Raw genomic sequence first — 22,670 nt, forward strand, 5'->3', positions numbered from 1 at the left:
ACCCACTCGTGGCATGAAACTGGGCTTTGTGATGGAACATTTGACCAAGATACAAGTGACCATGTGTCCAGAACGTCCCATCATGACCTGGGTCCTATTGGATCCCCCAAGTCATAAAGTCAGGTGGATCCAATAGCAATCTATCATAAGATGGAGATGGTAAATCTGGGACTGGCAATGGCGAGCTGCCTGACCAGTAGCACAGACTCCACACCACCTGCCATAGCTGCACCAGCACTCCCCTAGCCCAAATTACACATACGGCTATATGTGGGGTGGGGGGTGCACACAATGAGCTGAAAGAGGAGGAAAAAGCCTAAACTTGGTGTATGGATGACTCAGCTTGGTGTGCGTATGAAAGCCTAAAGCAGATGGTAGCTGTTACAGCCTCACTCAGGGGTAGCTTTGAAATACAGCGATAAGGGGACATCTTCCTAATGTGTTGGAACTTGAGGCAATATATCTTCTCATGTACTTTGTGTCAAAGGAGAAGTGTTCTGAGGTCAGACCATACACAGCCTTGTAGGTAGTGGTGAATCATATAGCCAGCTAGATAACGACCTGGAAGAATAAAGCTTGGAAAATCAGTGACAAGGAGCCTGGAGTAGAGACATGTGGATAGACAGATGGGAATCGACACGAAGTGTGAAGATCTTTGTATCATATGTTAACACCCGCAAAAAAAAGCATCCACTACAGAAGAGGGACTAAACAACCAAGTAGACAAAATGACTTCGCCAATTGCTGTGAGGCAGCCTCTGTCAGTGTTGGTACAATGGGCGACATGTATGAAGTGGCCACACAGCAGGGATGGAGGTTATGAAGAGGCCCAGGAGCAGGAACTCCCATTTAGCGAGGCTAAACTAGCTTCCATTGCCTCTGAGTGTACAACCTGCCAATCACAGAGACTAAAGCTAAGCCCTCCGCATGTCTCTGTTCCTTGGAGAGACCAGCTGGCCGCTTGGAGGCAAAATGACTACATTGGAGGGGTCGGTAGCTCCTTCTCCCAGGAGTAGACCTCTACTCTGTGTTCTAGGTTCACCTTTCCTGCCCACAGGACCTCAGCCATTACCATTAATAAGAGGCTTGCAGAATGCCTGACCTATAGGCATAGAATTGCATCCTCCTGGAGGTGCCACCCTCCAGGATACTGCGGATGTATCGAGACCTTTGTGTGATGCAGTCAGTGTCCCCCGTAGGAAGAATACATGGATCTGGGAACCGACGTGTGGAAGCAGAGGTGGCCTTGCTTGCCACTACTCCCAGTGATAACTGAGGGACTTTGTGCTTCCCACCCCTTGTCTCTGGGTTGTGCAGTTTGACATCGTCATCCCTGAGAGGGCACACTCTCACCAGGGGACCCAGCGGGAGTCCCATGGAGCTATACACTATGGCTGCAATGCTGTGTGGGCACTTGGGCTCTGTGTTCAGAGACTAGCTGGGAAGAAGATGGGCTACCATCCTGTTAGGTGTCACTGACCTTGATGGGGGGGGCTGATGTCACATGACGGATTCAAGGGATAATGTGTGTGGGGCTCAGGTGACCCATTTTGGTGGCTCTCAGTACTCCCTTGCCCAAGTCTGAGCAGCATATGGTTCCCAGGGGCTCAGGCTATGTAGGAATTAGGGTTTGGGAGAAACCACTAGGTAAACACAGACCAGCAGAGGTGACAGCTAAGGTGATAAGATGGACAGTCGAAGAGGGAGACAATAGGTACCAGTTGTGCCCCTGAAATCAATTGCAGTGACAGGGGCTATGGTTCATTCCCCTAACTTCCCTCTTCTAAAGTTCCACTCAGGAAGAGAGAGCCCCCAGAGCATGAGAGGAGCTGGTCCTCATCATGGAGAACTGGATCTATACATTGCATGGAGTGGTCTGTGGTAGATACAAAGGTGCACGGCTCAGATCCCCCATCAAGAAAGGAAATGCTTTCCTGCCACAAGGAGTATGGTTAGCTGACAGCTTCCAGCCATTGGCTCCTTCAGGATTTACATCAGTGTTCAAGCTGAAGTTATGTTCTCATTGTGTTTCCCCAACTGATGACTGAGAAAAGCGTTGGTCGTGGGCCCCAGGCAGGACTCCTCCTTGCTCCAGAGCATCATACTGGGCTGGCAGACTGTCAGGTCTACAGCATGGTCTGTGGCCTCTCCTTGTACCCCTTCACTTTCCCAGGGGTTATTCCCCAATAAGCCCTTTGCACTTCTAACTCTACCTTAATGTCTGCTTCCCAGAGAACTGAATCTGGGATGCTGGTGTCTTGAATAAATTTGCAAGCCCTCTACAACGGAATGTTTTGCTTTGTTGTATGATCTGTCATGGAGGTTCCAGATATTTCTGTAGTGTAGTTGTTTCTACCCCTTAATCACTGATTCGATGACATTCAACCTCCTAGATCGAGTTCAATAAGGTGGCCACATCTAAGGCTATACTTACATTCTCCCTGAAAAATGGTAGTTATCCATAGCAGGATCCTTGAAATGGATGAGGTCATGTGGAAGCAGTTTTGCTCCTGAAGACTTCTCCTAAACAGTAAAGACATTCAGAATGAAATGATTCTGAAGGGCATCACACATCTGGATGTTTACTTCTCTTACTGCCTTGGAATCCTCATTCTTAGACATCTAGATTAATGTTCATAAAATGGGATGTTCACGTAGTCTGTTGGGTTTTAATTTTTTCTGAATTAAAAAAATTAAAATTTAATCAAAGTATAGTTGACATATAATATTAAATTAGTTTCAGGTGTACAACATGGTGATTCAACTATTATATACATTACAAAATGCTCACCACAATAAGAGTATTACAATATTCTTGACTATATTCCCTATGCTGTACTTTCAATCTCTGTGACTTATTTATTTTATAATTGAGTGTGTGTACCTCCTAATCACCTTCACCCCTTTCATCCACCCCCTCTCCTTTGGCAACTACCAGTTTGTTCTCTGTATTTATTTACTTAATTTTAAAGATATCATTTATTTATTTGAGACATAGAGAGAGAGAGAGAGCAAGAGCAGGGGGATAGACAGAGGGAGAGGGATAAGCAGACTCCCTGCTGAGCAGGAAGCCCAATGCAGGGATCCATCCCAGGACCCTGGGATCATGACCTGAGCACCCAGGTGCCCCTGTTCTCTGAATTTATGAGTCTGTTTCTCTCTCTCTGGTTTTGTTGCTCATTTGTCTTTTTAGATTCCACATATAAGTGAAATCATATGGTATTTGTCTTTCTCTGTCTTATTTCACTTAGCATAATACCCTCTAAGTCTATCCATGCTGTCATGAATGGCAAGCTTTCCCTTTTTTATGGTTGAGTAATATTCCACTATGTATACACACCACACCTTCTTTATTCATTCATCTATCAATGGGCATTTAAGTTGCTCCCATATCTTGGCTATTGTAAATAATGCTGCAATAAACATATATCTTTTTGAGTTAGTGTTTTTGTTTTCTTCGGGTAAATACTCAGAAGTGGAGTTACTGAATCCTATGGTACTTCTCTTTTTAGTTTTCTGAGGAAGCTCCATACTGTTTTCCAGACTGGCTGTACCAGTTTGCATTCCCACCAACAGTGCATGAGGGTTCCCTTTTCTCCACATGTTCACCAACACTTGTTATTTCTTGTCTTTTTGATACAAGCCATTCAGTAGTTTTGTTTCTTAAAATCAAAGTAAAAAAAAAAAATCCTGATGTAAAAATTATTTCTAAATTTTTTCATATAGATTAGTATCATGGTAATAATCACTTAACTGCAAGCTGAAAACATCAGGAGTTCAAATTGTAGCACAGATGATCTGGAATATGTTTTTTAAAGAATTAATATTATTTGCCTTTAAGGATTATTTCTTTTTTGGGCTGGCCTTATTCATTCTAGACCCTGAACTTGGACTAAGCTAAGAAATATGGCTTAATTACACAAAAAATGGCATTGGCTCTTTGAAAACCACATTGAATGACATTAATGTTTATTAACTAATCAGCAAGATTTTCTAGATCTAAGATCTAATAAAAGATGGTCATCTCTGAAATCCAAATAAGCATTCAAAGATATTCTGAAAGCAACTTTAGTATCTGTATCTAGCCAAGAAGTTTGGAAGAGTTAATTCTAAGGAGACCCATATAATCAAAAAAGCTCACAATTGGCATTATTCTAACATCCTTGCCAGCACATTAGCAATAAAGCTGGAAAGAGTGGGGGGTGCAGACACACTATATTCCCTATTCACCACGTAGTACCAAGTAGTTCCTCTAAAAGAATTTCACTGATCTGTAAGAAGCAGCTCTGATCAAAGCTTCCTGTAGACAATAAGCAGAGGGTATCAGGGCTATTAATCCATCACTTTTCAAGAGCACTCAGCTGAAACAAATTCTCATACATTGTTACGGATAAATAATACATATACCTTCTCCTGCAGAGGGGAAATCTCACCAATGATTAAAAATTAGATTCCAGAGGAAAGATGGCTCATAAGATAGACGATGTGCATGGCTCATGCAAATCTATGTGTTGAATTCAGGTGCCAAGCTTTGCATGCCTAATTGGGTAGAACCCTATCTTAGTTGCACAAACCAGGATTCATATATCAAGAACAAGATCAGTAAAGTCTTTGACTTTGCAGGGATGTGACAAATAATAAAGCCAGGAAAAAAAAATTCTTTTTATGTATCTCTCATGGAGAACAATTTGGCAATATCTACCAAAATTATAAACACATTGACCTTTTGATCCAATGATCCCACTTCTAAAAATGTATTCTATAGATTCATTTCAAATATGAACATATGCTGTTTACTGCAGCAAATTGAACATAGTAAATAAAAGAGAGGGAGATTGGGGTGGAGGGAGAGAGAGAGAAAGAGGGAGGGAGAAGAAAAACTCAAATGTCTATCAATGAGGTTTGAGTCAAACAAATTATAAATTATGTCTATAAATGGAATATTATATATTATATTGCAAACAAAGGATAGTGTGATTCCCTGTATACTGCTATGGAGAGATCTCCAAGATGTATTTCAAGTGAAAAAAGCAAGGTGCATGTTAGTGTATAATATGCTAACTTTGCTGTATAAAAGGGGAACAATATATATTATTTGGTATTATTTGTGTGAACTCTGGAAAGACACATAAGAAACCAATAAAAGGTGAAGGACAGGGAGTTAGAGTGGGATTTTCCAATGTATACCATCTTTACGTTGTTTGATTTTTTGAAGCATGTGAATATTTTTTATTTAGAAAATAAATTCAAATGGTTTTTGAAGAGACTTCTTTTTGCAAACAAATTGAAAATCAAACCAAACAAAATTTTAACACAGCCAAAGCAATTCATAATGTCCCGTTTCTACTCTTTAATAGTGGAGTAAATCTTACATCTGCCCTCAAATATATCAGATATTTCAGAAAACATTTTTTTCTCTTTTGTCTGTATTTTTTTGATGTCTGCCTCCTCTTATTCTCATTTGTTTAGCACCTTAATTGTATTACTTACAGTGACTACAAAGCATTCAAGGATGAAGAGTCTGTGTAAGACTTGACAAACTGAAATTGCATTGTAATTTTTTTGGCAGATCTAGATCTTGCAGACCATAATAGATAGCCTGTCTCCTCTATTTTGTAAGCAACATTTATATTCTTCACAAGGCGCTCACTTACATTTTAAGGAGGAACAATAGCAGTGACAGTTTTATCCTTTCCTGTAACAAAACATTTGCAACAGGTTGCAGTCAATTATAAAACTTTTTTCCCCTCTATAAACACCCATTTTAAGTCTACTTAAACACTCTTGCCTCTGACAGAAGTCTGAGTCTGAACTGAGTGACCTCTCTCACCTCTGACTGTTTACTGAAACAAAGTTTTAAGGCTCTAGAATGTCCTCAGGTTAAAAACCAAATTCTCAGTTTTCTTGCATCATATTATTGTCTCATTTATTCTTGTCAACAGCATCCATCGCAAGTGTCCAAGTGGCACGTCAGAGGGGCAGAGAGGACAGTAGGTACATACCAATGGTCATCTCACAATTCTGCACGTGGCCTGAGGACAAATTCCAATTTGGATTTAGAGCCATCAGCCACATCAGTGACTTTGTTATAGAGCAGATCAATTTAGCAAATGGATACTGAGGAGCATCTCGTTTTAATGAGACTTAAAGACTGACAATAAAGATGTGTGTGTGTGTGTGTGTGTAGGGTTATGGAGAACTTTAGCAGCAAGTACTACATAATAGATGTCAAATGCCTGGATTCCCCAGCCAAATTCCTTGGGTTTGAATCCTGGCTCTGCTACCCAACTGTGTGACTTTTGGCAAGTTACTTAACCCATCTGTGTCTCAATCTCTTCACTAGTAGGATGGGGATAGCAACCGTGCTAACCTCATAGGGATGTCATGAAGACCAAATGGGTTTACTACGGGTGGAGCATCTAGAATGGGTCCTGGTTGATAATAAATGCTCATTATTAGTGCTTAGAAGAAACGTGAGAAACACACATGGTAAGCTTGGACCCCTGGCAAGGATTCATACAACCAGCAACTCTACCCACTTATGGTTCTCCTTCCTCCCGGGTTATGAGTTTGTTACTCCCCTCTTAATATGTGTACCTTCAAACAGAGTGCAAGCAAATTATTCAGGTGCCTAAGCCACACTGAAGAAAAGCATAAGACAAAACATTAAACAGTTCTTAGTAATTCTTTTTTTTTTTTTTAAGATTTTATTTATTTATATGACAGAGAGAGACAGCGAGAACAGGAACACAAGCAGGGGGAGTGGGAGAGGGAGAGGCAGGCTTCCCGCGGAGCAGGGAGCCCGATGCGGGACTCGATCCCAGGACCCCGGGATCATGACCTGAGCCGAAGGCAGACGCTTAACGACTGAGCCACCCAGGTGCCCTAGTAATTCTTATTTTAAGAACTGATTTCCTTTCTTTAGTTTGCTCTGTTAGGATCAGTTATTATTTAGGTCACTATTGCAGTGTTTTGAAATACAGTTGTAAAAAGGCCACTGACTCAGCAGAATAATGCTAAACTGTATTAGTAAAAACCCCCAGTTGTGTTGTTCTCTTTAGTTCAGAGTAAGGTGGGAGGCTAGCACAAGAACCTCTTCTGTATATATTCATATATATATATATATATAGGCAAATATATGTATTTGACCATTTTAATAGATGTTTGTTAGAACAAACAAAAAAGCTAAAGATTTCCAGTGTTAGTTTCAAATTTTTGAAGGAGAGGAATAAAAAATTCATCATATTGTAAGGAGTTACAGTACGGTATACTATTCCTTTCACGGATTAACTCAGTTCCTAAATCCTGGTGACATTAAAAAGTTAAAAGTAGATGGGGGTGCCTAGGTATCAGTTGGTTAAGCATCTGCCTTCAGCTCAGGTCATGATCCCAGGGTCCTGGGATGGAGCTCTGAGTCCTATCTCCCTGTTCGGCAGGGGCCCTGCTTCTCCTTCTGGCTCCACCTCTCTCTGATGAATAAATAAAATCTTAAAAAAAAGTTGTAAGTATATGAAATGACCTATACAGGTTATAAAAGTTATCTGGCTGAATTTGAGCTCTAAACTAAGTTGGACACCACAGATAACTAACTTCCTTTCCAGAGGAGAGTTGGAAAGAGAAAGTGACTTCATTTCTTGAAGGTTAACTTTCTTGATTTACATGCATTCTAGAAACTGGTGGGAGTCACAGTATCTTTCAGTCCAGTGGGTACTGGGTGTCTTGACATATGTCTACTTTGTAAGTATACTTGGAGAGGCTCACAATAAATATTAACTATTTAAATAGCATTTAGTATAGAAGTTAAAAGTATACTCTTTGAAATTTGAGTAAGAGGCAGAAATATTTAAATTTAAACAGATCATGATACTCACACCCTTCTGGAGCACTGAGAGAGAAGTTAATGGACGCTGTCTTCTAAATACAGAAATAAAGTATAGTTCTTGGACCTTCATTCTTGATATAAGGTTAACTCATTACAGCTTACCAAGAAATTATTGACAAGTGGGTAGGGTTTAAGTGTCCAAAACTCTAATTCTTACAGAAAATCATTTTCTGAAGGCACAAAAGTGTTGCTTGAAAGAAATGTAAATTTTTAGTGCATTAAATTGAGGTTTTCATCCTCACTCAAAAAACAGGATGCCAAGTATCTCAAAGGGAGGTCTTTATCCTTAAAAGGATAAAAAGGAATTATCAACTACATGTTACAAGTATAAGAATTTGCTAACACAAAAGCAATGACACGCTTCCTATAAATCTTTGTTTTGCAGTTTTCATTTCTACCTGGCAAAATTCCAATGAAATTTGTCAAAATGGTCCAAGTCTTCCCAGCTTTAGCCAATTTCCCAGAGGACTCAACCACAGCAGTGATGTCAGCCTTTAGCTATATAAAAATAAGCACGTATCTTGACCCCAGAACTCCAGAAAAAATCAGAACACAAAGAGAAAGTGGACTTGGATTTTTAATTTTTTTTAAAGATTATCTCTATATATATATACGTATTAATAAAAAGTGCAAAGAATAGACCTTCATGTTTAAATTATACTCTAAAATAAAATATATATTTCCATTAGCTGCAGGAGACAACTGGCAAGTAAAGAGCCTGAGAGAACCCAGTCCCTCTCCATCACTACAACAGACATATTATAGTAAAGGAAGCACCTATGAAAAATAGAGTGTTTCCAACACATCTGGTAACACAGCTTCTGGGGGTACTGGAAAGCAGTTTGTTTTGCGTTTTCGATCTAACATGAAATGAAGGGAAAAATCAAATTCATAAACAGAAATAACATTGCTTAGAACAATCTATTATTTTGTATTCCTGTTTTATGTGCCCTAGAGCCCAGCACTTGCCATGGAGCAAGTCATGCTCACACATGCATTAGGAAGAGCCATCAGCAGCGTGCCTCGAATGGGGGCCAGTTCCTTGTGCAATCAGTGTTCTCTGGTCTGGACACTGCTGACTTAGCAACAGAGCTGAAACATCTGGTGAGGACTGAACTTGCATTTCTTTAAGTGAACAAAGTTTTAGGACATAGCATTGTAACATGTGGCTCTGTTACACATAGCTCATGTTTTGGGCTTCTTTTCACCTAAAGGTCTTCAAGAAACAAGGTGTTGTAGGATATCTGCTGCTTTCTTATGTGTTTATGGACATGGTGGCAATAGGTTGCAGAAACAATAGAAACTTTTGATAATAATAATAATCATAATCATAAAAGACACAGGACTCTAAACTTTTTTTTTCCCTCCTTTAAAGCAATCTGAGATATTTCAACAATTCCATTTCAAAAGCTGATTTCTGTTGTGGCTTCGACAGCTACATGTGGGCACAGAGGATCCCTTGGTTTTGATCTGGCTTTCTTCTATTACTCCTTTCCTTTTTCTCCACTGAAAAGAATTTTTATTTTAGAAAAGATATGTTCTATACACTGTGCCTGCAGCAACATATCTGTAATACTGGCTATGACAGCATCTTGCCTTATAAATGCCAATAATAGGCTCTCGCTGTATGTGGATGAAGTCAATATTAAAACACAGAGAAGTTGCGGCCATCCATTATGCATAACTTTTAGACTCAAAGGTCCATGGTCTCATGTCTCCTTCTTTTTGGCCTGTTACAAAAATAATTTGGGTTACAAGTGTCTACACAGCACCAATTTTATTTCAAAAGCAGTATCTTTACTCAGCCGCCCAAATAAATCTACAAGTACACATGCTCAAATAGCTTTTCTCTTTTACTTCTGTTCTGTAGCTCTAAAAGACTGGTAATTGCATTAGACTTTGTCTCAATCAAAAATTGTTCAGCAATTATTAAAACCATCAATTACAATGCCCTAAAAATACCCACATCCACTGAATTTGATGAGATGTTCCCCTGACATGCAACTGTATAAGAGAGGAATTATCCTGCAGTTGATGGACACTGTGTTCTGTCATAACAGAAGGAACAGGTCTCTAATAGTAAAAAAGCATCTCGTAAAACTTCATCATATATAAAATATCTTATTAATTGTGACCATTCCACTTATGATTAAAGCACAACCCAAGTGTTTGCTCTGCCTTCTGCTGCGGGACAATCAGGGGTCATACTACCTCAAAAAATAAGAGTGCATCTGTTTCCCAGGCTGACAAAAGGGACAGGCTCAATTACACAGTTTCTCTCTCAAACTCGTCTGCACTCATGCGCACATACACAAAGCACCCACAGTTTCTATCTTCATGACACTGTTTCCACACTTTTTTCCAACTTCCAAAAATCTGTCCAGAAAATGTGATTGCAAAATAATTATTCTTGTCTCTACCCAGCCTGGATCTCCATTGCTCATTCTTAGGATTTTGAAAGATCAAGTCTGCAGCAGCAGGAGATCAGGCTTCATTCATCTTTCTCAAACCCTTTGGTTTCCACCTTTAATGTTACAGTGAATGTAGACTTGACTCAGTAAGCCTGGGTCAAAGGCTTTACAGATACTGAACCTGAAGTGCATTAAGAGAATAAACATCTGCTGTTATGGCATAGGAAAAATTTAAAAATAGCAATAATAATCACAACTCTGCAGAAGTGAAGAATTTACAAGAGTTATCTAAAAATTTGGTTACGAAATTAAAGAATTTTGTAGGAGCGGTGGAATCCTATAACAAAGGTCAAAAGGTCAAATGCAATCAGATAATGATTACATTCTTGGAAAAAATACTTCATGTGCACATCGCCTGCCCTTAGCGATGCCAAGTCTTCCCCGAGTCTCCCATCTGTAAACACGGCAGACCGAGAAAGACGCCTGTCACAGAAAGGGGTTAACCTGATTAACGAAGGACTACAAGAACAAATGCAAAGATTTCAGGGCAGGTGAGGAACTGGCTTTTAAAGAAAAGTGCTTTAAATATGCTTCTGCAAAAAATATGACTTGGAGGCAATTCTGAAGTTTTGACACTTAGACTTTACTCCTAGATTCGGCAGAGTTGTTCTTCGGGAGGGGCAGCTAAGCTGAAACGTAAAACAAAAAGAACTGCCCAATTATGACATCACAGAATCCCAGGGAAGGACCAGGAATCAGAACTCCCTTTGATTAAGCTTTCCCACTTGTAATGCACAGTGCAAGAGCCAGGGCTTCAAATGACGACACGGGCGGGAAGGTCACAACACGCTTTCTCCTGGATGGCTGGACTTCCCGCCCACTCTACTGCCTCGCACGCACCGAGAACAGTCAGCTCGCTAACTCCCCACTCTCCAGGCACGTGTATCCTTTACTCTCCTGGGTCCCTCAGAAAGTCGGGCCTCTAGTCCCAATGGTTTAGAGTAACGAGAAAGACCGCTAGAGATGAGGAAATACATCAGGCCAGCAAGAATAAAAGAACTGGGGCATGTGACACGTTTTGGATTATGCAAGTGGGGGTGGGCATCAGGCGTGCAGGACGCAGACACGGGCCTGGGCACGTACAGAGGGGCCAGGCTGCTCAGCCTGTGCTGCCAGGGCAGCAGCGAGTCTTCCCGGGGTTTTAACTCTCCGTCGGCTCCTCTTCAAGATCCTAACAGAGTTCCAGGTTCTTACGGAATACCTGAGTTCAGAATCAGGTTGAAAATGCTTAAAGCACTACAATTACTTCAAAAGGGAGAAATGAAGAAAAAATTGCCCACACTGAGAAATGAGAAGTGACTTATGGGCAGGATAAAACCACCAGGGGAACACAGGCTGACATGAGTCAAAATGAAAAACTGAACCGCAACAGGAAAGGAGGGAGAGAGGAAGGGACAATGCAAGAACTGGGGGAGAGAAGTGCTAGCGCTTCCTTTCAAGATCCCTGCTCCCGATTTAAATCCCACAGGTTGCCCTTCTGAGGGGGGACACACTGCTCACGCTATCTTCACAAATATACCTAAATGGTCGTGACAACCAAGCGGTAGACACAGCCCAGTGAACACAGTAAGAAGTCGGTGATTTCTTGGTCATCTTTCATGAGGGAGGGCACATGGACTGGAGACGTGGCCAATTCTGCTGGCTGAGCTGAGGAAATCTGTGGTAGAAAATACCAAAAACAGCCCCCTACCCATCCTAGAGGGAAAAAAAATATACAAAACCCCCTGAAACCTAAACAAAACAAAACAAAAACAACTTTCTCCCTCCTAAAGGAAACCACATTGGAAACAAATGCCCTGCAAGAAGTCCTTATGTATGTGTTTTTTACAAGGCTGGTCGAGGTTATTTTGTTTTGGATTCCACATAAATTTTATCTCCATCCCTAATGCCAAAAGAATGCAGTGCCCGAGAGCTGTACTTCATTTCCTCTGGGCCAAAGGGTGCTTCGTGGTCAAAATAGTAGAGAAGCATGTTGCTTGTGGGTAACTGCACTAGAGTTTTTAATTGTTTCTTTAGTTCCGCAACTGTCTGGTCCAGACGAATGCTCATTTCTTCCACCTGATCGTTAAAGTGGACTTCTACTTTCGCACTGCTCTGGGGTCTTAGGTCCACTTCTGCCAAAGGCTCCAACTTCCCATATTTTGTAATCAGTTCATGATACCTAGAAGGATAAAAAAACAGTGTCAGCTTAAGCCACTAGCACATGAACTACGAACTTCTTCAGAACTTCAGTAAATGACGCTGCTACAGCCCTATCCTAATATCATCTCCATCTACTTGCCTGATGAACTATTTGTGTATCTGTGATCTTATACAGTTGCCCTTTTTATATATATATATATATATATTTTTATTCTTATGTTAATCCCCATACATTACATCATTAGTTTTAGATGAAGTGTTCCATGATTCATTGTTTGTGCATAACACCCAGTGCTCCATGCAGAACGTGCCCTCCTCAATACCCACCACCAGGCTAACCCATCCTCCCACCCCCCTCCCCTCTAGAACCCTCAGTTTGTTTTTCAGAGTCCATCGTCTCTCATGGTTCGTCTACCCCTCCAACTTCCCCCCCTTCATTCTTCCCCTCCTGCTACCTTCTTCTTCTTCTTCTTCTTTTTTTTTCTTAACATATATTGCATTATTTGTTTCAGAGGTACAGATCTGAGATTCAACAGTCTTGCACAATTCACAGCGCTTACCAGAGCACATCCCCTCCCCAGTGTCCATCACCCAGTCACCCCATCCCTCCCACCCCACCCCCCACTCCAACAACCCTCAGTTTGATTCCTACAGTTGCCCTTTTGAGGCCACAATAAAACCACATTCTTGTGGATCGGAGAAGAGTTTGTCCTAAAGATGGTCACCATGCCTGCTGTTAATCGTTACAGAAGAATAGACTTAGGGAGGAAAGGAGAACCTAGAAAAGTAGACACCACAGGATTAGAGAGAGAAGTCTAATCACTCTGTAGAACTCGCTTTCTTGGGTGTCATCATCAAGGGCATATATCTAAGCACATGTTCCTTGGTGACAGATGGGAAGATGGAAGGAAGATGGCCAGTTTCTGACCATCAGAGAAGACAACTTACAAACAACAACAAAAAATCTAGTTGTATGTGAGCTGTTAATCCAGCTTTTTCAGTGATGCTTTATTTGAATGTTCCAGTGTAGTCTCACTGGCTATAATATAAGGTCTCTGTAGAAGAGTCAAGAATACAGTCTTGTGGGTGCCTCAGTGGCTCAGTCTGTTGAGTGTCCAACTCTTGATTTCTGCTCAGGTCATGATCTCAGGGCCATTAGATCGAGCCCCCTGTCAGGCTCCATGCTAGGTGGGGAAGGCTGCTTGAGATTCCTTTTCCCCTTCTCCCTCTGCCTCCCCGCACCCCCCAAATAAATAAATAAATCTTAAAAAAAAAGAATACAATCTTGTGAAAAAGTGGTAAACGGCAAACAAGGAATACAAGTTCCTTGATCAAGGCAGGAATAAAGAGCAGAAGATACTAAGAGGAAAGTGAGTTATAGAGGTGAAACGAGGGCCCATAAGGTCAAATTTCCCATGTGGAAAATCCTGTCTCCACTGCCAGCCTTGGAAGATCTAGGTCTGATTTTACCAAGAAAGCTGAGCAATTTTCTACAAATCAGAGAAGGAAAAAATGATGAGAAGACCTGATATCAGCTTTATTATAACCAAGAAATCCTGAGGTTAATTCAGGATCAGAATACAATGGTCATGTAAGATTATTCCCCCACCCTACTTTTGGCTTTAACTCAGTTAAATCAGTGTTAAAAGTTTGGTAGGAATATTAAAGATGGAGTAAGACATGTGTGGGTAAGGACGGAAGTAATCGTTTTCATTAAAGGGAGTAACAGGGGCGCCTGGGTGGCTCATTTGGTTAAGCGACTGCCTTCGGCTCAGGTCATGATCCTAGAGTCCCTGGATCGAGTCCCACATCGGGCTCCCTGCTCGGCAGGGAGTCTGCTTCTCCCTCTGACCCTCCCCCCTCTCATGTGCTCTCTCTCCTTCTCTCTCTCAAATAAATAAATAAAATCTTAAAAAAAAAAAAAAGGGAGTAACAGGATATGGTAAAATGGTCCTGGCTTTGGAGTCAGAAGATCTGACTTCAGAGTCTTGACTCCATCTTAAAATTAGCTGTGTGACTCATCAAATCAATCTCTTCGTATCTCAGTTTCCTCATTAGTAAAACTGGGATTAAAAAGTCTGCCCTTCCTACCTTATAAAACAGTCAAGAGAATTATATAACATAATAGATGAATAAGTATTTTGTAAATTCTAAGTCTGTATACAAATAAAAAATAAACATTACACTCCTATTCTGGAATTTACATTATTAAAATACACATACCCCTTTAGAAAATAAATGATTGAAATCTATTTAGAACTTCTTTGAAAAGATGGTGCTATGATAAAACAGATTACAGAATCTTCTTCTCCCAGAACTTGTGTCAAAAACAGTATTTTTTAAAGGGTAAAAATGTTAGCCGCAATAATTAACAAAAGAAGAGAGGGAATAACCTTATTATGATAGGCTTTATTTAAAAGGAACCAGAAGCTGTGTACTATGTGGTTCTGCTAAGCAAAGATCCTAACCCCCAGAATCCACTATGGAGGAAGAAGATAAAGAGCAAATTCCTGAGTGTGTTAACACTTCCCAATTTAGAGAAAACTGGGCTGAAGGGCTAAGGAGTAAGCCAGGAGAAAGCCTGAGGAAACTAGAGGACTAGAAGCCTCTATGTCCCGATACCAGTATGTCAGGATCTTAGCAAAGGTGAACAAAACAAAACAAGCCCAAAAAGCAAAACCACCAGGACTTGAAATTTTCCAAATTGAAAGAGTGAAATGATTCAAACTCTAAGGGTACCTTTCCCTACCCCTATCTCCTACTATATGCCTTCTAACAAGTGAAACTAGGCTATGATAATTTCACAAAATCTTAGAAAAGACAGCAGGGGTCAAACAGAAGGTGAACCCAACTCCAGAGATGTTTTCCCTTCAGACTACAGAAAAGTCGAATTGTAATACCCCAGCTCTCAAACTCTGCCTCAGAGGGACAAAAGAAACAATGGTGAAGGGGTCAAGGAGAGTTTACTTATACTATGTTTCAGTAAAGAGATGGTCTGGAGAGAGGTGCCCACTTTTAAGCATAAGCAGGAGACAAAATGGCAACTAAACACATAACCGCAGCAAAAGGAATAAAAAAAAAGAAACACACAGTAAGTAAAATGCAGAGGCAGAACTCAAACTGAAAGAAAAAATAATTGAAGGTGGGCGGTCCAGAACTTATTAAGTGCATGAATTTAATAAAACAAGAGCTCAAAGACAAATGATAAACAGAAGGAGATGAAAAGACAGATCGCAGATGAAACAAGTTGAGGAACACAACAATGCCACTGCCGACCAAATAAATGAATTAGAAAGTGGGACCCAGGAATAGTCTACCTTGCCAAGTTTTGTTCAGAAAGAAATTTAAAAGCCAACTATTCTGAAACAAGGAGAACTTAGGGAATAGGGTACCCATGCTTCCTTGTGAAAAAGAAAAACTCTGCTCAACAATGAGATTAAAACTAGTGATAAGCCCTAAATCTATTTAGATATAAAACTAAAACTTACCATAATCATTATATAATTCTAGACTTACTTATATTTGGCACTATGGCCAACTGAATTAATCTCAACCATAAACAGATTTGTACACAAAATTATGGTCCCCAGGCAGAAACTGGCCTACTTGCTACAACTGGCCAAGTCCATCTACAAATTAAATGACCTATAAATTAGGACACCAAGGTTCCATAGTTTTCTCAAATTGACACATCCAGAAATAATTCATTGTCACTCCCCAACCATCTCTTCCGGTCTTTCTTATGTCAGTAAATGGCACCAGGAATGACTGACTCATCCTAGCCTGTAGCTGGACAGTCATCCTGATTCCTTCCTATCTCTCTTCTCTGCCTCTCTGATCCAATCAATTGCCATGTGCTAACAATTTGATTCCCAAATATTTCCGGAATCTATGTGCACCTCTCTTGCCCACTTTTAATCTTGTAAATTCAAGCCACTGTCATTAATAACCTGGAGTGCTAGAACATTCTGTGGATGAGCTTCCTCGGGATCTGTTCCAGCCTCCTCTGGGATGCCTTCCTCCCATACTGCCAAGACTGGGAAGGTAAAAACGGTATTTTCCACACTCATTTGCAGGTGAGATTTGGCTTCTATCAGTTACATTCAGCAGCCCTGGGGACAGATATAATGGATCTAGCAGATGGTGTGGGCATGGTTTGGGTATAGGCTCCCCAATTACCAAACTGCAGTTCAAACACTGTGTTCCTGGAGTTAAGACCCCTGGTAGCAGTTTGCTGAGCCCCCAGATCACAGCTAAGCTGGTGTGATCCAGCACCAGGACAGCAGCTTCATGAACGTCTCCTCATCTGATCCTACCAGAGGCAGCAGTGCCATTGGTGGGCCGGTTCTGTGGTAACATTTTAAGGCAATCCTAGCGACACAGCCCTCCCAAAATTTTTTGTTAAGCACCTACTCCCTGTATTAAATTCCTTTCTTCTTAACATAGCTAGCATGACTTCTGTTATCTATAACCAAATCCCAAATGATACTCCTTCCAAAGGTTTCCCACAACTTTAGGGTGGCCCCACACTGACCCTTGTCTACATTACAGCCAAAGTGACTGTTATAAAACACAAATGTGACCACATCACTCCTCTACTCAAAATCACACAAAGCCCATCAGAATAAAGCCTGAACTCTTTATCATGATTGTGGAAGGCAGAATTTTGGCCCCCACAATCTTCATCCCCTGGTGCTATTCTCAAGATTATATTATATTGCACTGTTGACCTTAAGATAGGGAGATTCATTGAATGGGACTAATCTAATCATACCAACTGTTAAAAGCAGAGAAGCTTCTCCAGGCAGCAGCAGAAGAGGAAGTCAGAGAGATTCTAAGCATGAGAGAACTTGCTATATCATTGCTGGCTTGAAGATGAAGGTGGCCACATGGAAAGCAGGAGAAAGTACAGAATTCTCCCACCATCCTGAATGAGCCTGCAAGGTGATTCTTCACCAGAGCCTTCAATAATGAACACAGCCCTGCTAACCCCTTGATTTTGGCCTTGTGGGACCCTTAGTAGAGAACCCAGTTAAGCCACATTGTGCCCATACTTCTGACCCACAGAAACCATGACATAATAAGTACGTATTGTTTTAAACCACTAAGTTTAGGGTAATTTGTTATAGCAGCAATAGAAAACTAAGTGACCTATAAAAGGCCCTTCATTATTTGGTTCCTTCATAACTTTCCATCCTTATTTTGTACCATAAACATTACCACTTCTGCACCTGCCTTTCCACTTGTTTAAATCTTAAAATCAATGTTTATTTATTAATTTGCTGGTAAAGCCAATAGACTTTTGTATATGGATAAAAGTTTTGATATGGGCTATAACAAATATTCATTCTTTATTCTATAAAAATGAAGGAAAATATCAGAATTGTGTATCACTATACACACTAAATATGCTCCCTTAAAAGTTACATAAGTAAAAAGTATGACTTTTTTTTTTAGAGGGTGGAGAGGGGCAGAGGAACAGGGAGAGAGAGAATCTTAAATAGGCCCGAAAGGGGATTTGATCTCACGACCCCAAGATGATGACCTGAGCTAAAGTCAAGAGTTGGACGTTTAACCAACTGAGCCACCCAGGAGCCCCTAAAAAGCATGAAAGTATGATTTGAAGATAATATGTTTAATCCCCATTTTCTTATTTTGTATTATCTTTAAGCAGGGCAAATCAGTAAATACAAGAAATCATGATTCTACAAAATGCTCAGTAAATTTCAGGAACCAAATTTTTCCTAGTCTTCCAGTTTAGGTATTTTATTCATTATTCAACAGTCTATCCAAGCTGAACTATAGCTGCAAACTTGGTATTATCTGAGCTTTTATCATCAGCCCCAAAGCTACAGTCTTGAGAGGTAAATGGTTTCTGGTGACTAAGTATTCTTTAAAACGAATAATCTTGATTTATATTAATATTCTCAATCAGTACTTCTGATTGAGAATAGAAGTACTGATTAAGAATATTAAACACCATTCCACCATGACCTTCTAACAGAAAATGACCAATCTCAAGAGAAATAAAATTTACTACACACAGCATAAAGACCAACATGACCACAGGAGCAACTGAGAATGATCAACGGAAACCAAATGCAAGGTGCAACCTTGTGAAGACTACCACAGGCAAACTGGCATCGTGCTTTTTTCTTTCTTCCTATTAAAGAAAAACACCCACTGAGAGAACAGCTCCTTCCAATTTTAAGGGTCTTTGAATCACGAGCAGTTAGATAACAGGCTGCTGGTAAAGTGGGGTTGAAGGTGGCACTGACAAAGAGAGGGATGGGGAATGGAGCCAACCTTAGTGGAGCGAGAGTAGCTCTGCTTCCAGGGCACAAAGGCAAGCCCTCACACACGAGGGGCTCCTGGGCCGTGGCACACCTGCCTGATGTGATAGACACGTGAGCAGATTTCAGTAGCACGACAGTCAGGCTGGGAGAGGTACGCCCCTTCTTCCTATAGTCCATTTTCATTCTTGATTCCTGAGATACCTGAGAGCATTTCCTCAATCACAATTCAGTCACAGGTCTATGACTCTAGAATAAATGAAGACTTGACACACTACTTAGACTGCATTTCTTACCATAAATCTTAGTCTGAGGGCGAATTTAGAATAAAACCTAAAACTCAAAGATGGATGGAGACAAAAGGTTAACTCATTCTCAGTTCTGAATAGCCTTATAAACTAAATAATACAAACAGTAAATATTTTATATAATATTTAGGAAGTTAGAGAACTAAAGTAAGCTTAGACCAGGGGCTTTTAAGCAACAGAAAGCTTCCACATTTGGACTTCCAGTTTCCATTTCCATAAATGTATGTATAGCTACAATCTCAAGGAACATCCTAGAGAAAAATGATGGGATTTACATTTTATGCAGGTGCCTAGACCGCAGTGGAACAATAAGTATCTAGCCCTTACAACTGCCTAGAGGTATACTCAAATGTGGCCTATATAGTAGTCATAAGCTAACAATTCTGTTAATATATTGTTCCTCAAATGCAGACCCATATTGAACCAACTGGAGTCTTTATTTTAAAAAAGACCATCTTACTCCAAAATAAATACCTAATACATACATCTCTCTCTTTAAGAAATGTGACAAATAAAACATGAAAAATCTCTGATGGTTCATTTGTTTTGGTTGAACCAAATCACTTAAGTATAACTAGAAGAAAAACATTCATTTAGTTTACTTCATTTCCCAAGGCATTATGAAGGACTAAAAATATTTTCCACACATCTGATTGCTGTTATTTAATCTCTCTTGCTATGGTATGCTTCCTCTCATTTTGATATGGTGTCATATCGTGGCATATCAAAGAAATCTCCTTAACATCTTACAACTGGGCTTTCACATACCACTGAAACAGTTTTCTCAAGGTCACCAATATACTACCTACTAGAACACATAAACATCACATCTTAGACACAGAAAGGACCTTAGAGATCATCTATTACATATTTTACAGATGTAGTAATTGGGGCCAGTTAACCCAAAGTCTAGTAGCTGGTGAGTAGAGGGTGGAAGGCTCTCAGACCATTGTTCTGTCTTGGTTCTCATCACTTCAGTGGTTTGCTAGAGTAATGAATACTGTTCTAGAAATTCTCTTCTCCTTTCCACATTTCAAATGCCCCTTTTCAATCTCTCTTTATGGGTTCTCATTCCTCTTTTGACCATCTACACTTGGGTAGTTCTCAAGATTCCTTCCTGGATTCTCCTTCCTTTTCTCTTTATAATCTTCCATCACAGATCTCATTCTCTTACTTAGCTTAAGCCATAGATATTTTCCCACTTGTCTTCTTCAAGCTTCTGTATTTCACCTACCTCCAGGAATATTTATTCTCACATTTCATACATAGCAAAGTATCTCGAATTGAACTTGGTACTTTTCATATAGTATTTCATCAAGGCTTAAGTCATAGAATTTGTTTCAACTCACTATTTCTTAAACTCAAGTGCTGTCAAAATTACCTCGTGAATGGATAAACAGAATGGATAATTGAATACTATACAGCAGTTAAAAGAATTATTTTGATCAATATTTATCAGTATGATTACGATTTGGATCACAATGACTCCATAAATTCACATTTTAATACACTTCTGCTCCAAACATAGAGTAAAATGGATAAAATATGAAAGGTTGAATTCCAAGAAGAAGACATAGCACAGGCTCAAAAATAATAGATATTTCTATGGACCAGACACAGAAAAGAAATACAAAGCATACAACTAACCACAGAACCAATGGACTCTAAATCCAAAGCAGGCAATGGCAGTCAGGAGCTAAAGTCCTGTTAGGCAAAGGAGATTAAAAGATTAAAAGAGTCAGTTTCACTGCGTGAAGCAGGGGTAGGGCTGGAGGGATGTGAGGCTGGACATAAAATAAGAATGCAAAAAACTGCTGCAGATCCACTGCCTAGGGCTACCTCTTTAGAGCAAAGAATCTAGATAAAAGAAGGAACAAGACAGCTCTACCACCAGGAATTGCATTAAATCACCTGCTGCTTAGGTGGCTAGATATGTACTAACGGCAATTACTGTGTGACAGGAGTCTGGGGAGCTAGTTAGAGACAATTGCAAAGTCATTAGATAGGGAGAGGCAAATTTGAACAGGAAGTGTGTATGTACCTAACAACACAGCTCTAGATGTATGTATGTACCTAGCAATCTTCAGTGTGTATGTACCTAACAACACAGCTTCAAGATAATGAAGCAAAAACTGATAGAGCTGAAAGTAAAAATAAATCCGTAATTACAGCTGAAGACTACAACACTCCTTTCTCAATAATTGATAGAACAAGCAGACAAAATACTGTTAACAATATAAAAGACCTGAATTCTACTAAAAACTTGACCTGACATTTATAAAACACACTTCTCAACAACATTAGAACACACATTTATTTCTAGTATGTATGGAGTATTGACCAAAACAGACCATATTCTAGGCTGAAAACATACCTCAATAGGCTTAAAAGAATTAAGATAATACAAAGTATGTTATCTTACTATGATGAAACTAAACTAGAAATCATTAACAGAAAGATAGTTGGAAAATCCCCAAGTATTTGGAAAATATACAACACACCTGTAAATAACCTATAATAGGTCAAAGAGAAAGTCACAAGGGAAATTAGAAAATAATTCCGAATTCAATGAAAATGAAAATACAATATACAAGAAAGTATAGAATGTAACTAATGCAGTGCTCAGACGGAAATTTATATAATTAAATGTTTATAAGAGAAAGAAGGAAGGTCTCAAGACAATGATCTAAGCTTCTACCTTAAGAAGCTAGAGAAAGATCAAATTTAACCCAAAGCAAGAAAACAAGAACTAGTAAAGATATAAGTAGAAATCAGTGAAATAGGATGCAGAAAAAAATAGAAAACCAATGAAACCCAAATCTGGATTTTTAAAAGATTTTATGTACTTATTTAGAGAGAGAGAGAATGCACACAAGCAGCAGGGAGGAGCAGAGCAAGAAGGAGAGAGAGAATCCTCAGCAGACTCCACACGGAACCTGATCCAGGCTCGATCTCATGACCCTGAGATCATGACCTGAACCAAAATCAAGAGTTGGATGCTTAAGTGAATGAGCCACCTAGGTGCCCCCAAATCTGGATCTTAAGGTGAGCAAATTTGATAAATCTCTAGCCAAACTGATCAAGAAAAGAAGATACTAATATCAGAATTGAACACAGGGACAACACTACAGACCCTATAGGCATTAAAGGTTTATAATAAGTGAGTATTATGAACAACTTTATGCCCATAAATTCAATAACTAAGATGAAATGGATGAATTCCTGCAAAGACACAAACTACCAAAGCTCATTCAAAAGGAACAGGTAACTTGAATCATCATATCTATTAAATAAATTTAATCATAATTAAAACTTTCAGCAAAGAAAATACCAGGTACAGATGGCTTCACCAACAAAATTCTACAAAATATTTAAGAAAGAATATTAACACTACAAAAATTTTTTTAGAAAAGAGGAGCAAAAACTCACAAATTCATTTTATGAGGCCAGTGCTATCCCAATATTAAAATGAGAAAGACATTGCAAGAAAATTACAAATCAATATGCCTCATGAACAGATGCAAAAATCATCAAAATATTAGCAAATGAAATCCACCAATGTATAAAGAAGATA

At 39.7% G+C, this 22,670-nt stretch overlaps 1 protein-coding gene across 2 annotated transcripts in view; it reads right to left on the bottom strand.

Annotated features, from left to right (window-relative positions):
• Positions 1-8,442: 8,442 nt before the first annotated feature.
• Positions 8,443-22,670, bottom strand: part of TBCEL (tubulin folding cofactor E like) — an 89,479-nt gene continuing 75,251 nt past the window's right edge. For both annotated transcript variants that reach the window (XM_064577319.1, XM_045894824.3), the window contains one exon: positions 8,443-12,514. In XM_064577319.1, the coding sequence (XP_064433389.1) occupies positions 12,196-12,514 (319 nt within the window). In that variant the 3' untranslated portion in view covers positions 8,443-12,195. The remainder of the gene's footprint in view (positions 12,515-22,670) is intronic.

Source organism: Mirounga angustirostris, unplaced genomic scaffold (assembly GCF_029215605.1).
Source record: "Mirounga angustirostris isolate CCGP_5_RB_7025 unplaced genomic scaffold, mMirAng1.0.hap1 SCAF_13, whole genome shotgun sequence".
NCBI classification, from domain to species: Eukaryota; Metazoa; Chordata; class Mammalia; order Carnivora; family Phocidae; genus Mirounga; species Mirounga angustirostris.